This window comes from Psammomys obesus, unplaced genomic scaffold, assembly GCF_907164565.1.
Source record: "Psammomys obesus unplaced genomic scaffold, mPsaObe1.curated_primary_1811, whole genome shotgun sequence".
NCBI classification, from domain to species: Eukaryota; Metazoa; Chordata; class Mammalia; order Rodentia; family Muridae; genus Psammomys; species Psammomys obesus.
In genome coordinates, this window is record NW_026596064.1 from 13,894,134 (window position 1) to 13,912,505 (window position 18,372).

Below are 18,372 nucleotides of genomic sequence, written 5' to 3' on the forward strand. Positions count from 1 at the left end.
GCATGGAGAGGACCTGCTCAGATGTAGCCTATAGAATCAGTCTCCAAGTGGGTTCCCTAGTAAGGGGAACAGAGACTGTCTCTGACATAAACTCAGTGGCAGGCTCTCTGATCACCTCCCCCTGAGGGGTGCAGCCTTACCAGGCCACAAAGGAAGACAATGCAGCCAGTCCTGCTGAGACGTGATAGGCTAGGGTCAGAGGGAAGGGGAATAGGAGAAGAGGGAGAGGGCCACAGACAGGATACAAAGTGAATAAATTATAATAAATAATTAATAAAAAGACAAAACCAAAACCAAACCAAACCAAAAAGGTTAACATTTGTTTTGGTCAGCATTCATAGGTATCCTGGGAAACAGGCTGACATAACAAATACTAATTTCCTAAAAATACCTCTAGTAGGCATGTGTAATATATAGGTAGAAATATTTTACTTGTAGAATATGTATATATGGTTTTAGTTACGTATACTTTTTATTTATATATTTTATTTAATTTAAATATATATTATTTTTGTGTATACACGTGTTTTATGTGTATAGGTGTTTTCTTTTTGTGTATATCTGTGAACTACACGCTACATAGGGCCTAGTGACCTCACAGAGCAGAAAAGAGCATTAGATTTCCTGGAACTGAAGTTATGAGCTGCCTTGCTGGTGCTAGGAATTGAACCCAGGCCCTCTGCAAAAGCAACTAGTGCTCTTAACTGGTGAGTCATCTCTCCAGCTCCTTTTTAATGCATTCAAAAGAAAAAGATTTATTTAAGTGGGATGTGATAGCACATACCTTAATCCAGCCCTAGGCAGGCAGATGGAGGAGGGTCTTTGTGAGTTCCAGGACAGCATGGTCTACAAAGTAAGTTTAAAGCCAGGCAAAGTTATGTGGTAAGAGATGATCTCTCAAACGTGTGTGTGCAAATATCCTTTTTAGAACGTTGTGTGAGTACATATGTATGCATATATGTACACCACTTGCATGCCCGGTGGCTGGGGAGGCAGAAGAGGGGACTAGGTCTTCTGAAACTGGAGTCACGCGGTTGTGATCTACTGGCTGTGGGTACCCTACCCAGGCCTTCTGCACGAACAGGAAGTGCTCTTATCCACTAAGTCATCTCTAACAATCCCAGACAGTGTCTCAAACCCCATTCTCTACTTAGTGCAGGTGTCAGTGGTAAAAATACCGCTATTCTCTGTCAACAGCGATTATCTCAGCAGAAGAGGTCCACAACCAAACCACGCACTTACTAAACCCCAAGTCCCAACTGTTGAACACTGTTCGGCAGAGAGGCAACAGTGAATGAGTCTTAAAATGTCATCAAGATCACAAGATGATGATACCGAGGTCTGGTTCCTTAGTGACTATCAAGAGCAAATAAATTTAAAACAGCAACCAAAGCTTCAAGTCGCTACTGAAGTCCAGCCGTCCTCTCCTACCCCAGGCCCTTCCCGTGGCGCTGGCTGAACCTCGTTCCCACGGTGCCTCAGGGTGTTGAACCAGGTTCAGCGCCTCCGTTCCCGGGCCCGCCCCGCCCGGGCCCGCCCCGCCCGGCTCCGCCCCGCCCCGCGTGCAGTCTGTTGGCCTCTCTCACTCTCCGCACGCGGGTGACGAACTGTGGAACGCGGAGTCTCTTGCGCACACCCAGGGCGCCAGGGTCCGGACACGAAGGAAAAAAAAAAAAAAAAAGAAAAAGAAAAAAAAAAAAGCCTCAGCGCTAGGAGGCTCCGAGGCGCGGAGTTCGGCGGGCTCCTTCCCGGAAGCGGAAGCTCAGGGGGCGGGACAAGGGCGGTCCGGACGCCTCGGCGGTTAATTCTTTTTTCCTCAGGGCTTCGTTTCGCCCCGTCTGGTCGGTTCTGAGGCTGAGAGAGATGGTCAGGTCCGGATCTCGACCGGGCCAGGTGAGGGCTGAGGACCGATGAGTCCACGGTCGGGTGGCGAGGGGCCAGGGGGATTTAGGAAGGTGCTAGACAGGATGAACACAGAAAACTGCGGCGCTCCCGAAGTGGTGAGAACGTCCCCGGATGAGTGCTTCGTTCGGACGTCGGTCCTGGGCTTCCAGAGCGCAGGGTCTGGTGTCAGCCTCCGGATGGGAACCCCAGCCTTTACCGCCGGTGCAGTGACTTCACGTAGTTAAACCTTCAGCTTTGCGGTGCTTCCACCCAGGCTTCTATTAACTGATCTCCTGTCTCTGCTGCTGAAGTCTCCCAGTCAGTGTCTGTACCAGCCCTCCCGTTCTCAAATGCGTGACCATTAATGTTCTCTGGTAACTGCCCAAAATACGACAGGGGAACCCATTTTCAAGGTACATAGGCTTTGGCTTGGAACAGAGCCATTTTGGATCCTCCTCGGCCCCCGCCCCCATCTGCATCCACTCAGGTCCATTACAGCTAAACTAGTTTTGGTCCTGCAGTTGCCTGGGTCCTCTGCGCTGTCCTTTCATGCCTTTGCACATTATGGTGGGCCTGATCATTCCATCCAGCCATCTGGTCAAGAACCGCCTCTGGAATCTTTGACACCCTCACATCTCTACCGGGTGTGCGTCAGGCAACCTTCCATATCTTGTAATCTTCATCAAATGGGGCTGGTCTACTGCTAGGATATTCCATCTCTGCCTTGGAGATTTAGAAAACACTTGGCATATAGTACATGTGGGGTTTTGTTTTGTTTTCCATCATTTATCAACGTACCTGTAATGTCTTTCCTGCTAATGTGTACTTTGCACTCTTCAAGACCTGGCTTGAGACTTCTTTTTTTGAATGGTTGCATATTGTCAATATGTACATGACAGTATGCTCTAATCATCAAAGAAATGGAAATTAAAGCCATGAGATATTTTCTAATACAAAATAAGTCTCAGTGAGGGTATTGAGAAGTTGATACCATGGTACAGTCCCAGTGGGACTGTATAAATAGTATAGCTGCTATGGAAAATTGGATGAAGTTTCCAAGCATAGCTGTATACAACTATAGTCCTAGTACTTAGGAACTTGAGGCAGGAGGATCGTGAGTTTGAGGCCAGCTTGAATAACAGTGAGAGCCTGTCTCGAAACCAAACTCTTTAAAGTGGACCTGATATGACCCGGCCAGCTCCATTATTGGGTATCTATTCAAAAGAACTGAAATCAAGACTTTGAAGAGTTGTTTGTGTTTTCTTTCATTGTCAAATTACTCACAATAGCCAAGACACAGAAACAACCTAAATATCTGAGTGAATGGGTTAAGAAATTACAGTCATATATCTCTAATGGGCTTATCCTTTCTCTCATTCATGCTGTCATCTCTTTCTCTGACTCAATATTTTGTCTGCTCAGCTAGACTTCACTTTCAAACATGGCTGCTTCCTTCTACCAATTAACCTTATCTACATTGTGGATTAAAAGTATGTGGTGGATCTGCATTCCAGCCAGATCACACAGACCTAGGTTTTTGGATGTGATCCATTGCCAGAGCAGCCATGTTCTGAATTAAAATTCCTCTACAGAAACCTCCTTCCCTAATTCTACTTATTAGTTGTAATCATCTAGTAAATGTAGAAGGAATTGTGTATCTAAATAAGTCACCTTTTGATAAACCATTGACTTAAACAGGAACCGTCAATAGATGTTCAGACTACTGAGAGAAAGTTTAAGGATTCCCACAAAGTGTCAGGGTAAAAATATTTTTCTTTGTTTGTTTTGTTTCGTTTTCTTTTGTTTGAGACAGGTATTCTCTGTGTAACAATCCTGGCTGTCCTAGACCTTGCTTTGCAGACCTAGGCTGACCTTGAACTCACAGAATCTGCCTGCTTCTGCCTCCCAAGTGCTGAAATTAAAGTGCACCATCATGTCAGACAAAAATAGTAATGTCAGTGGTAGAAATCTTGGCAGACACCATTTTAAATCAGTTTATCACCAGTAACAGGATAACTGATATCATTTGCTTACTTGTGTTTAAAATGACATATCTCTTCCTGAATTTGTACCAGAAATGCATCCGATCATGAACAAACAGGTAATCTAAATATTCAGAAATCCATTATGCAAAATAATTAGCCTTTACTTTTAAAGTATGTCAAAGCTATAGAAGATAATGACAGCCCAAGGTACTATTCCAGATTAAGGGAGATTTAAGAACCACAGCAGTTAAGTGTACCATATGATCCTGGATTGAACATAGACTAGTTTTTTGGTTTTTTTCCCCCCAGTAAAGGACAAAATTGGGAATCAGGTTTATATAGATTAGAGTATAATGCTAAAGTTCTCAATTTTTATGTCTATATTAGGGAATTTTATTCTTAAGAAACATTAAGGGATATTATGATCTCAACTTATGCCCTTTAGCTATTTTGAGATATGTATGTGTCAGGCAAAACATTTTTTTTTTGTTTTTGTATGATACTGTTATTTCATGACTCTCCATCAGATCCCAAGGTATCTCAAGAAGTCTAACTCTTACCAATTCACTTTTGTAAAGACATTCTCAATAACATTATTCTCGGTTACATTATTTATACATGTAAATTGTGTGTGTGTGTGCGTGCACGTGTGTGTATCCTAATAGAGAATAGTAAATAACCTCAGGAAATTTGATAACTGTTTAAAGGTCTCTTGGTATGAAATGTGTAAACATGTGAAGACCTGAATGAAACTGCATCTAAGAGTGGAATGAGGGGAAGATTAGGGGCTTTGATGTCTTAACATTTTATTTTGAGTGGAGATTATGTTTACCAGATACAGTTATTACAATATAAGAGGTATGTGATAGAAAGCTTCCCTGTGGAAACCTCTCTTATCTGCTTCCCCAGGTACCCAGTTTTCCTGCCTGAAGACAACTTTCTTACATAGATTTCAAGATGTTGAGTATATATAAAGCAAGTGAACAAATTTTCTACATAAAAGCTGTCCAACCTGTATTAGCTTTAAAATGCAGACTTAAAAGTCTTATTTGAATTTAAAAAAAATGAGATGTAGATAAAGGCAGAGTTTTTAATGTGCTAGTTTTGTCCATCCTTCTAAAAAGTTAGAAGGTAATAACCAGTTACAAGGAAAGTTTGTATGAAGAGAATTGATTTTTCAGTGTGTGTGGATGGGCGCGTTAACCTCTGCATGTGTGGATGGAGGTCAGGGATTGCTTGGCTTCCACTAATACTCTCCACAGGATTTCTCACTGAACCTGGAGCTTCCCACTGTTTTGGCTAGCCTGGCTGCCTGTTGATTCCCCAGGGTCCAGGGCTCTCCCGCCTTCACTCCGTTGCTGGGGTTACATGCAGGTCCTCAAGTCTGGCTTATATGTAGATGCCAGGCTCTGAGCTCATGCTTGAGCTACAGTTTACTCACAGAGCTCTTGCCCTGGCTCTGTGTATCAGAGGATTTGGAGATGTTAGACCATGTTCAAGGATTGAGTATAGTCCAAATATAATGGTAATAGGTCCTTTTGGCTTAAAATAATATGGCAGTTTTTTTTACAGATGTATGAAATAGATGAAAGAAGCAAATACACGTGTTATTTTCCACACGTTGCATGTAAAACAAATTTCTTGTATTGAAGTTAAATTATAATTGTGGATTTTTAAGATACATCTCATTTATAAAGAGTAAGTAGCATGCTACATACATAGAATGGAATACTCAGCCTCATAAAAGAAAGGAAATTTTGGTTGATGCTACAGTATGGATGATGGTTAAAATACTATACTAGTCATAGAAGGACAGATAGTCCATTTAGAAATGTTTTCTAAAGTAGTCAGATTTTTGGAAATTAGAAAAGTGGTTGTAGGGGCATGGAAATGTTTCAGTTTGGCTGTATGGGGAAAAAAAAATCCACGATGCTATTTCAGGGATGTCAGGATGGCTGTCTAATGAAATAATAATTACCTACCGTAAAATAACATACTATGTTGTAGGTGATATCTTCAGGAAAGCACCCTGGATCTAAGTTAACAAATGGAAAGAAAGGGTGAGTACTTTTCAAAGTTCCTAAGTTCAGGACATCTTAGATACATTTTCAGGTCTTAGGGCTTGGCTGTATTATGCTGACCCCCCGAAAAATTAGTGGATTCTGCCTCTACAAGTAGTTGGGTAATAAGCAGACTATAACCCATTAGTAATTGAGTCCAAGTCACCAGTTGCTCATCAGTGTCACATTAAGGAAAGAAAAGCACTTCCCCTAGACATCCAAGAGTGAGTCCAGCTTTGAATCCTCTACTTCGTGTTTCCTTCCATCCTCTCTGTTTTATGAGTCCGAATCTGTGTCTGCCTGGAGGCTGTCCTGTGACTATGTCTGTATCTGTGTGCATCTCTTCTCTCCCTCTGTGTCTGAATCTGGGTATAAATACAGAGGACTGCACTCTGCATTTATCACACTAGAAGCATCATCCGGGGGAAAGTATGGGATACTTTACAGAAATCTTTAACAGAGTTCTACAAGGAATTATGTCACTCCAGCTGACCCAGGCAGCAAACACTGTTCACTAGCAAATATCTATAATGGTTACTTTCAGCCTTCACGTGGTAGATTTGAGGACTATGCTTTCACCTTCATTGTTTGCTATCGTTAGCAAATGATACACACCCATTGTCTGGGTCGGGCCTGTGGAAGAAGAACTTAAGCTTGCAGCTGTGTGTGCATTGACTTAGGTTGCAAAATTTGATGACGTGAAAAACCAAGGCAAGTAAGATTGGTTGTTCCATTCTTCTCTTAAAGGCAGGTTAAGTAAACAGTTGGAGTGAGTACACAGTGGGTTAGCCATCTTAGGCTTATGTGACTTCTGTGTGTATTATTCACTTTGGCTGTGAGGACCAGCAAAAGTTCCAGTCTCTTAGAGTGCAAAAGACAGTCTCAGAATATTGCATCACCGCCCAGGTCATGCCAGCCCAGTAAGTGGTTAGTGTTAGTAGTCTTCATGATCTCCACAGAGTCCTGTGCACATCACATGTGAATGGATGAGCTTGCTTCTCCAGTCTTTGGTGGAAAGGAAATGACTACTTATATGTTTTGAGAAAAAAGTACTTGTGATTTTTTTTTTTTTAAGGATATCAACTTTTGTTCTGTAGGACCCACATAAGAAAAACAGCACATTTAAATGCAGATCCTGCCTGTCCTGTTCATTCTGATTCGGAAAATCAGGTAAGGTTAAAGTGAGTAGATACAATATACTGTTTTCATTAGATCTCAGGTAAAGGCTATTAAATGAGACTTCAGTGCAAAGGTCAAGGAAATATGTAGGCTGTTGCTTTAAGACATGGGTCTACCAATAATATGTTGCTTAGAAAGAAAAGCCTTTGCAGTGGCGTGGCATATTTTATCTCTATGTGACTCTTCCTACAGACGGAAACTGTGCAGGGACTTGATGGCTGTGCGTCTTTGCTACGGGACATTTTGAAAAACGAAGATTCAGGTTTTCTTTCTTAAAGTTTTTTGCTGATCATCTTTTTATCAATAGACTAGTTCCTTTTAATGTTTACAGAACTTTCTTTTTATTATCAACAGGCTCAGAAATAGTATGTTCAGAAAACAGATGCAATGCTAAACCTTTAGAAGGCAGAAAATGCAGATCTAAAACAAAAAGACCTGAAAAACATGCTCCTTCAGTGATTCGAAAAGAAATATGTAAGTAAGCATTTTTCCCTGTATTTACTTAAAGTGTTTTCACGTGTGCATGCGTGAATGCGTGAGTGCCTGTAGGTGTGTGCATGGGCCTGTGCTTTCACATGCACGTGTGCACACACCAGGGGTCAATGCCTTGTGTCTTCCTCAGTCACTCTCCACTGTTTGTTGAGACAAAGTAAACAACGATGAAAATCCCAACTGTTCTTTTTACCAATAAAGACTCAGGAGCCAGATGCTGGGGTGAAAACCTGCTAGCTCAGAGAGGCAGAGAAAGTGCCCAGCTGACCTTCCTTCTCAGCTCAGGTCTGGATGGAAAAAACCCAGAGGGTTCACTAGCTCAACTGACGGCCCAGGAGGAAAAGGCCAAAAACCCAAAGCCAAAGGTTTGCTTGCTCAAAGTCCAAAAAGCCAGGCATCTGAGGGGCTGAAGCCAAAGCTAGAGCAAAGCTGGAGCTATAAATAGCTTTCTATACTTCTCCATGCTGTCTTAAGTACCCTTTAACTTTCTTCTTAATCCTTTCTTCTTAATCCCTGTCAGCTGGTTTCTTGCTCTGCCTCTTGACCTAAAGTTAACTTTATTAAGTCCAGTGTACAGAAAGCTCTTGTTTTAAAGGTGTGTGCTAGGGTTGGGTGAACCACACCAGAATCACAGGTTTACAATACACAGAAAATTCTTGGATTAAAGGTGTGTGTTAGGGCTCAACCACACCAAACAAGAGTCAGGGTTTTACAGTTCACAATTTTGAGGTTCACAATGGGGTCAAATATCCTGCAACAAAGGTCTCCTCACTGAACTGAAGCTCACCACTCCTGCTTGAGTGGTTGGCCAACAAATTTTGCCTTCTGCCTGTCCAGCCCTGGGCATGCAGGCATGTACCACTCACTTTGATGAACATTACAGGAGTATGGATGCGACCTCAGGCCTGCATGCTTGGGCAGAGATATTGATTAAAATATCTCTACAGCTGTAAAGATGACTTTTAATCAGGATTGTGCAGTTGTTTTTTATTTTTATTGTATTTGGTTTAGGTGTATGCCTGAGACTTTTTTTTTTTTTTGGAGTCAGCTTCTCATTGCCAGATAGTCATTTTGTTACCTGTCACTTACTTTAAAAAGAAGGGTACAAAGTTTTTTTTCCTGGGTTTACAGTATAAAATTTTCACACTGAATGACATTAGGGAGTATATTTTATAGAGTCAGCTTGCCTATCCTATCCTTGTTTATTGGTTGGTTGGTTGGAGTTTTGAGACACCGTGTAGCCCTTGGCTGGCCTGAAACTTATGTAGACCAGGCTGGCTTTAAATGCGTTAGAGATGTGCCTGCCTCTGCCTTCCCAGTACGAGGATTAAAGGTGTTGGCAACTCTGCATGGCATATCCCTTGTTTTCAAAGCTAATCACAAACTTTCATTTTGGGTACATACTTACATATAATAATTATTTTTTAATTAACTTGCTTGTATATATTCTGTTAAAGAATAAACTTGTTGGTGCAGTTAGGGTATATGACAAAGAAAGCCTGCCAGTGGTTGGCATGGAATGTATCAAAGCCATGTGTTTTATGCTCTTATGGTTAACCTTGCAAAATTAAATGTAGTGATTCAGGAAATATTTTTAAAAAAGCTTTTGAGAATATTGTCTTTGAAAGACCTAAAGCACAAAATAGTCCTAAATGGAGTCCTTTTCAGATGGACCAGAAATGTCAGGCAATCAATACTTCAGGGGACGCTTACATTTTGCACAGGGGATAAAGTTAAAAAAATCATTTAAGACAATCTAAGAGATCAAGATGCAAGCAAAAAAGCCCAGACAATGGAGGTGCGAAGACATTGTTGTTCCATGTGATCATAAGTTAAGAAGGCTAGAAAAACAGCTTCTTCCAATCTTTCCATCTTTGAGACCAGTCATCCTGCCCTATTCATCTATGTTGTTCAAGAGGATAGACACTAGCCCGCATGTGCCTACTGACCCCTTGAAACATGACTGGTGCAGGCTGGGCTGAGTGTGTGTTTGTTCCTTTTTCACTCCCTCCCTGTATGTTTTGAGACATTGTCTCTCCCTGAGCCTGATGCTTCTTGATTTGACTGGGCCAGTGAGTGTCATGGATGCATCTGTCCCTGCCTCCCCGTTTGCTTGTCTGTCAGGTCTTGCAAGGTTCTGGGATCCAAACTCAGGCTCTTGTACTTGAGCAGAAAGTACTTTACTGACTGAGCTATTTTCCAACCCCTAGGCTGAGATTTTAATTAGTTTAATAAATTTGAAAACTGATATTTGATTCAATTATAAAAATTTAAGACTTTGGAATACTTTCTGTATGTAAATGTACAGCAATAAATCATATTCAGTCTAAATAGAGATGAAATATTTCTGATTTAAATTTAGCATCTGGTCCAATGTATACTTTATGTAAAATATATGCTGGGTTTTGAAGATTTAATATAAAAGGGTTTTAGTTCTGGGCATTATACACTGAAATACTATTACTTTTGCTACATCTACATATTTATTTTTTGTGGTATTGGGGATTAAACTCAGGGCCTTTAACATGCTAGGCAAGACCTATACTATTGAGCTGCAGCCCCAACTCTGACGACATGAAAAGTAAGTCATCTTTTAAACTTTTCAGTGTGACTACTTAAAATTTTAAATTACATGTATTGCTTATATTATGTTCCTGTTGGACAGTATCAGTCTTAATTACGGTCAGTACCATACAGCCAGTTGTGTTTTTAGAAACAGTCCTCATTTTATTTTATAGCTAAGGTTTTGTTAGAACCTACTGTTCATCTGTTTTCCATGACTGCTTTTTACTGCAGTGGCATTGAGGAGTGTGCCCACTAAGCCTGAAGTCTTTACTCTTGGGGCTTTTAAGAGAGAAGCATGTTTGGAGTTTATTAATTCATGTGGGATGATGACATCTGCTGGCAGAGGCAGGGCATTGTGTAGCCCAGCTTGATAAAAGACTACGGAAAGAAGGCAGATGCGCTAGTAGATTGAGATTGTGGGCCTGTGAACATGAAATCAGACCAGTGGTTAAAGAACCGCAGGAAGTCTGAGAAGAGAGGCCTAGGGCTCAAAAGGAAAGGACAAGGCTATGTGCCGTGTGGTTGTGGACTGTGATCTCCCGCGTACCATCTTAGACTTCAAACTTAAAATAGTTTTGGAGGATTTTTTTCTACTTTATTTATTATAAAATTGCATTTTAAATAAAAACTCATACTTTATAGGAAATTATTAGCTAGTTTTGTAGCTTCTCTGATAGAAAAAAAAATCTGTTATTGCTCTGGGTTTTAATAATCTTAGAGGGATCATGTTTAGAAGTATATTTTTAGATAGCAAGATTTATTAATATGAAATATTTACTTATCTGGCCAGTTTGCAACTATTTGAAGGTATAACATCTTTAGTTTTTATAATGTGCCGCATGTTGTTTTAAGACAAGTATTACTTTACAACAATCTTTAGAAGGTGTCATTGTTTGTGTTTTACTCTGTCTTTGTATTTAGTAATAATGAAATTACATTAAAGTAGAAAAAGACAATATAGTATTATTGGTTTACTGTAACTGGGTGGGTTCCTTCAGATATTGCTCTCCGTATCTGCAGGCAAACAGGTTTTTATAATGTGTGACCAGTGTTGGGTGTGTACTTTAAGAGTGACAGGGAAATTGAAGGAACAAGTAGGTTAGGCCAATGTGAGGTAGTGATTGCAGCACTAAACAAACTGGCTCTTCCAATCTCACAATTAAAGACTACAGCACCCTATCCTGGAGGGCTCCATATAGGAAGGAAATGTTAGGAAGGTGAAGGAGACTGATTATTATCCTGCCTTTCCCAGAAAAGAAAAAATGCGTCCTCTGATTCTGCGTGCCTGTGCGCATGACAGAGGCTGGCATCGGGTGGCCTCTTCAATGTGCCTCTTCTTATTTGTTTATTTGGTAGTAATGGGGCTTGAACCCAGGGCTTTAGGCATGCAGCACAAATATTCTATACTACCTTCCATCTTGTTTGTAGAAAAGAGTCTTTTCACTAAACCTAGAGTTTACTTTTCCAGCTAGGCTAAGCCAAAGACCAGTGTGCTCCCCGGTCTGAGTTGACAGATGTCCATGCCTTGCTTTTTAAGTGGGTGCTTGAGTGCCAGACACTTTACCCACCAAGCTATCTCCCCAACCGTCAGGTTCTATCTTATCTTAGAATCCCATCAGGCTTCTAGGGTGTAGTCCTAACAGTCACATTCACCTTTTAGCAGTCTTTCCTGAAAATGAAGCCTTGGGCTACCCATATCCCCAAAGCCTATCAGAATATAATGATTCAAGTTCATGGTCATATCTAAACATCAAGCTCTTCACATTGTCAAACAGCATCGTGTCATTGTTAAACTGTTGAAGGGACTCTCCAAATCCATCAGTTTTCCTTCTCCCCCCCATTAGACTTCTCTAGTTGTCTTGGACATTGTCCCATGAGATTCTACTTGGTTTGGAAGCTGTCCCATAGCCACTTTAATGGGACATTGTCTGAGCCTTGTGCTCCTTAGAGTTGGAGTAGAGCAAACAGTATGTTCTTTTCATCTTTATTGAAAATTATCTTTGTCTTCTTGTCTTACGTTAGTGTGTCCCTCCATGCGCAGGCATTGCCCGAGACTGGCTTTTTCAGCAGTACATGAATTCTTCACAGGAATACCGTTTTTGAAGACTCACTGCTGTGACCGTCTGCTGCATAAGCATGAACAGTTTGGGTTTCTTCCGGGGAAAGACAGGGGCAGGGCCTGCAAAAGCTGCGCCTACCTTTTGTGGTGCTTGAACCGATTAGGTGGCCGTCCGTGCAGATGGAACAGCTGTGGTTTTTTTTGTTTGTTTTGTTTTGTTTCTGGAAGATTCTGGGATGTCTAGACTCATTTTTGTAAGGACTTTGTCATCTCACCTCTGCTTCCTGCAGAAGTAACAATATTATGTCAGAGTAGGAGTCAGACCTCAAAGTCTTCCAGGCAGCCTAAAACCACTCTGCTCTGAAGAAGTAGTACTCTTTCAATCACCAATTTTCTAATAAGAAAAAGGAGGCAAAGAAAGGTTAGGCAGGTGGGTGCAGTGGCGCACGCCTATAATCCCAGCACTGAGGGAGGCAGAGGCAGGTGGATCTCTGAGAGTTCGAGGCCAGCCTGGTGTACAAAGGGAGTCCACGATAGCCAAGGCTACACAGAGAAACCCTATCTTGAAAAAAACAAAAACGAACAAAAGAAAGAAGTTTGACAAGTCCTCACGGTTGCCTAGCTGGTAAGTGAGCATTCTAGTATATGTCCTTTAGTAGTCGTGAATGCTCATTCAGGGCAGAGGAATGGTGTCAGCTTGTCTTTTGTAGGTGCTACCCCAGCTATTTTTCAAAGTCTACTTTGTAACCTGATAGCTTATGATCTAGAGTAAGTTCTGTTAATATTGTTTGGCATACATTTTGGGGAGGGGCCATCTTGTTAGAGAAATAGAATGTAGATTTTTTTTAAATACCAGTTATAGAACAGTGCTGTATCAAAGCCTTTTCATTCCTTAGCTATTTAGTAGCAGACTTATACTTTGCATATACACTAGTGAGGGTTTTAATAATGAAATATAAGAAACAGCCCTGCATAGGGCTGGTTGGTATCCATGGGAGGCCTGCCCTTTTCTGAAGAGAAACAGAGGAGTGGATTGGAGGAAGGGGAGAAGGACTGGGAGGAAGGGAGGGAAGGGAAACTGTGGTTGGGATGTAAAATAAATGAATTAATTAGAAAGAGGCAGCCCTGCCTCTATGACGCTTATGGTTTAGCCAGAGGGAGAAGATAATGAAAAAATAATAATAAATGGCATAGGACAATATATGTATGGTAGACGATTTAATTAAATAGTATGTGCTCTGGGATAGTGAAGAGCAGTTGCTGAACTCAAATAATTGGTTTAGAAAAAGCTTCATGGAAGATAAAGACAGGTGAGCCTTGGTGAGGGAGGAATTGAATTGGAAGGGAAAGTTCATCATAAGCAGTGTTACAGGAAGTGAAAACAGCTTACTAGTACCTACGCTGGCCTGGTGTAAAGGAAACATTTGAGTCTAGAGCAGTGGAAAGAGCTGGAAAAGTCAGTGGTGGTCAGATTTTGGGAAATTTGAAATACTAGATTAAGATTGTTTTTTGATTGTCCGCTGTTCTTACTGATTGACCTTTTTTCTTTTTTTAACTATGGAAACGTAGAAAGTTACAAAGTGTTCTGCTTTCGTATTCTGTTTTCCACTGAGAAGAACCGGACCAGGGACCAGGTGAAAGAGTTGATTGAACTTTAGTGATAGAGCAATTCCTATAACAAGTGTTGTAACTAAAAGGAGGTTTTTCCAAGTAGCACTTACTAGAGATTTTAGGAAATAGGTACAGATGAATTTTGACTGGGATACTTAATTCATTAATTACTTTCAAAAGAACTTGGGATGGTTTTCTTCAGGGAGTTCCAGTAAAGCCCTTCTACAAAGTGTATGAGATTTTTTTTTTTTTGCCCCATCTTAAGATATTAGGGTAAAAGTTGTTGAAGACTCACACTTAAGAACTCACTTTCTTTTTCCACATTAGTGTCTTCAGAAAATAAATGGAAATCTCATGAAGCTTCTACAGGAAGTGACATAGCACAGCATTGGTCATTACAAGATCATTACAGGATGTACTCACCAATAATCTATCAAGCCCTCTGTGAGCATGTGCAGACTCAAATGTCACTGATGAATACCTTGGCTTCAAAAAATGCCCCCAATGGATTGTCCTCTTCGTGTCATACTCTGTCTGGTTCAGGTTAGTCCATACCATATTTTCAAAAGATTGAATGTGAGCTGTGATTAAATTACCTTGCTGTTATGTAAGCGTTATAAGATGTGAATGATGCATACTTTTTTTTTTTTTTCTTCTTAGACTCTCAGGCAGTACCACATTCTGGTTATGGCTTTTCTGCTTCCACTTCAGTCTGGCCACCTCAGCAGCCGTCCTGCCCTCTAATGGTTCACTCTGTGGGTATAGTTTGTTACCAAACAAATAATTGCTTGACTAGAGAAATTGTCAGTATAGCGGTGTGTTGAATTTGCTGATCAAATGTACTAGGATATAAAACCAATTTTATTATTTTTTTTTTATCTTAAAAAGTTTTAACTATTATGAATGGTAGTGAGAGAGAAGAAATCATGAGAAAAGAGGAATCAAGCACGCTCACCACCCAAGCTCTGGATAAAGTGTGTCTTCACTCATTTAACTCTGCACATTTTATTTTCTGTTTATAAGTGCTTTTTCTTCCTTTTTTTTCTTCCTTTCCTTTTTTTTTTTTTTTTGTTTTGTTTTGTTTGTTTTGGTTTGGTTTTGGTTTTCGGCTTTTGAAGACAGGGTTTCTCTGTATAACAGCCCTGGCTGTCCTGGAACTCGCTTTTGTAGACTAGGCTGGCCTCGAACTCATAGAGATCGACCTGCCTCTGCCTCCCTGAGTGCTGGGATTAGAGAGCTTTGCTTTATACAGTTATATGGTGCTTTTTTTCACTTAATACTTAAGTAGGATTATAGTTACAACTGTCTTTTGTGGCTATTTTTTCTCTTAAATCAAGACAAATGTCTGAGCTAAATTGTATAATGAAATTGAACTGATAGCTAGTTTTATTACTATAATGCGCTCATATACATTTTATATACTCAAATGTATTTTTATTTCTGTGGTGCTAAAAATTTAACCTTATACATGGTATATAAGCACATAACCACCGGGCAACATTCCCTGCTGAAAATATCTTTCTAGAAGCTTTGTGTGTGTGTTTTTAAATAAAATATTTATTCTGTCTTTATTTGTGTGGGGATTTTGCCTGCATGTATGTCTGTGTACCACATGCATGATGGCACTGGACCCCCTGGAACTGGAGCTAAAGAGGGTTGGGAGCAGCCCTGTGGATTCTGGGAACTGAACCCAGGTCCTCTGCGAGAGTGCCAAGTAGCCTTAACAGATGAGACATTTTTCCAGCCTCTGAACTTGCTTCTTAAAATGTTCCTCAAAATGAAAATATTTGTTTCAGTCCAAATGTGGACTAATTTTTGATGCCTTTAAAGAATGTATGGTATTTGTAAACAGTATATTTTCATCGTGACCTTATAATGTTCCCATGTTGCAGAGTAATCTACTTAAGCTCTGAAAAACTAGTCTATGTTGGAGAGTGGAGAAATCCAGCTTGCTTGTTAGCTGAAAATATCACAAAATTGGTTTCTAATGGTAGAAAATTGTTTTTTAATATTATTGGTTTGTGTTTTATAGTCTACAAAATGTCTGTCCATACTTTTGAAGGCTTGCTTTTTTTCTTGCTTTAGGAAGTTCAGACTGATGATGATAACCAGTTTGGATCACAAGGTCCAACAACCTTTGGGAAGCACACTGACATTCCCAGGAATTCATTTAGTGTCCATCCTAGAATTCCATGTGCCCTTCCCTACCCTGACAGAGCAGCTGCTCCAACATTTCAGCAGCTAAGTCTTGCTAATTGGATTATGCCACAACAAAGAGCTCCTAAGGAAACAGACCTACTGAAGTGTTTCCAAACACATATGTCTCTGTTTCCAGCTCATGGAAAAGACACTGTCTCGGACAGTCAGGCATACCAGAACCCCTCTCAGTTACAGCCAGCCTTCTTGGCCAAAAGTGAAGAAAAATGTGCCAAAGAACAAACTGGAAAGGCCACAAATGAAGAAAAGTATTTAAACGTACATGTGCAAGATGCAAAACTAGCCAAGAATGTGCAGCAGGCGGAAAATGTAGGCCCAATTGCTGAAAAAGTCAGGATTGCCAAGTGCTTGCTGGGAGAGCTCAAGGCCCTGGTTGCAGAAGAAGGTAGGGGAGCTCATCATTCCTCTGTGACGCTTGATAGCAGTGTTGTGTTTTGTAGCTGTCATCCAGATGACGGTGATGGAGCAGCAGTTTCTGGTGTTTTTCACAGAACTATATCTTGCCCCAGTAAGGAAAAGAGTTCTGTCTGTTGTTTTACTTTTTAGGGCTTTTGTTTATTTCTTGAGACAGGGTCTTATGTAGTGTGGGATAGCTTCCAGCTTGTTCTGTAGCTGATAATAATTTTGGACCCCTAGTCTTCCTCTACCGCCTGTGTGCTGGAGTCACAGGCAGCCTTCCTGGGCTTGAACCTTTTTTTCCTTTGTACTTGACATATATTGAGGAATATCAAACACTTGAAAGTATGTACTCACTCTGTTTGATGCAAACAGACTTGAAAAGACCCAGTAAGAGAATTTATAGGAAGAATATTACAGTGGTTAGATGGCTGTTTTCTGTCTAACAAAGATGCAGATTTCCTCCTATCATTTAATAACTTTTAACTGTAATATTGTTCAACAGATGTTACTTTTGTAGTAACCCAAGCCACTTACTGGCCTTTTAGTTTATGTTTAGTGTTTTTCTCCTAAATCAAGAAAAATGTCTTTGAGACAAGTTGTTGTTTTCATTATATTTATATGTGTGTATATATATATATTACATATATATATACAAAAACATATATATATATATCTGCATTTATAGGCTGACACACATACATAATCCTAAAATCCTTGGAAATACAGCACAGTTAAACCATAGGTTAAGTGTGTTAAAATTACTGTTTTCAGAGACTCGAATTAGGTGGTTTTGGGGGTTGGTTTGTTTACTGAGATGGGAACTCACTGTATAGCTCTGGCTGACCCAGACTGAACTTGAACTCAAAGAAAACCAACTGCCTCTGGCTCCCAAGCACTGAGATCAAAGGTGTGCGCTGCCACACCTGGCTCCTTCTTTTCTCTTAACCAGATATTTAATCCTGATAACAATAGTGGTAGTGGTAATGTCAGTGTTCGGTGTCTTGAATACTCCCCGTGGCCCAGCGCTGTGCTGTATGCACATGAGTGACCTCACTCAAGTCTTAGCAGCAGTCTTATAATTGCTTCCATTTTGGGTAAGGAAATTGAGTTTTGGATAATAGTCTCTCTCATTCTAGTCTCAGTAACCCAGTGAAATACCTTTTTTAAAGTTCTATTTAACTATGAAGAAACCTCGGCGTCAACAGTGAAGTAATTGAAATGTTGGCCAATGTATAAAAAATTAAAAATCTCAAGTAGAAAGGAGGAAGGACCAAAGTCAAGACATCTTGTGTGTAGTATGGTGACTGATTATAGTAAATAACAATGTAGTTTTCATATCGCTAAGAGATTAGGTTTCCAGCCTTCTCAACATAAAAATTACTATATGAAGCAGTACATGTTTCTTTATTCAATTTAGCTATTATACTCTACATACATAATTCAAAACCTGTTATACACAATAAATCATGCAATTTTTATGTGGTTTGACTAAGGTCAAAGCTCTAAAAAGTGGTTGAGCCAGCTCTCCACCTTCAGAGCAGTGAGCAGAACTAACTGCTCTATAAAGAAAGTGAGACCGAACAGTTGTTGGATATAACTATGGCACCATGTGCATGTACTTTTCATCAGTCTTCAAATACTTGTGGAGTTGCATACATTTTCATATACTTGATTATACTTAGTCCACAGATATTTTGAATGGGAAGGAGGGGACAAAACGAAAAAAGGAAAAAGATCTACTCACTTCTCCTTATATAGCCACTCTCCACAGCTAGTAACAAACAATAGAGGTTTCTGGGTCACATAAGTAGTTTATAAAGTTAAGTAATAAAAGTCCTGGTTTAGAACCCACCACATTCAGTATTTTGCCAAGTGAATCACCTAAAAATGAACTGTATTGTTTATTTTATTCTGCTTTTTC

General features: G+C 40.2%; 1 protein-coding gene across 3 annotated transcripts in view; it reads left to right on the plus strand.

Annotated features, from left to right (window-relative positions):
- The first annotated feature begins 1,863 nt into the window (after window positions 1-1,863).
- Ccdc14 (coiled-coil domain containing 14) overlaps window positions 1,864-18,372 on the plus strand; it is a 32,819-nt gene continuing 16,310 nt past the window's right edge. The window contains exons 1-8 of one of the 3 annotated variants that reach the window (XM_055625116.1): window positions 1,864-1,893; window positions 5,877-5,929; window positions 7,027-7,099; window positions 7,301-7,370; window positions 7,463-7,582; window positions 14,163-14,378; window positions 14,496-14,590; window positions 15,921-16,437. In XM_055625116.1, coding sequence (XP_055481091.1) covers window positions 1,864-1,893; window positions 5,877-5,929; window positions 7,027-7,099; window positions 7,301-7,370; window positions 7,463-7,582; window positions 14,163-14,378; window positions 14,496-14,590; window positions 15,921-16,437 — 1,174 coding nt within the window. Of the gene's footprint in view, window positions 1,894-5,876; window positions 5,930-7,026; window positions 7,100-7,300; window positions 7,371-7,462; window positions 7,583-14,162; window positions 14,379-14,495; window positions 14,591-15,920; window positions 16,438-18,372 lie in introns of those variants that run through there. The other 2 variants (XM_055625117.1, XM_055625118.1) reach the window with 2 other exon arrangements.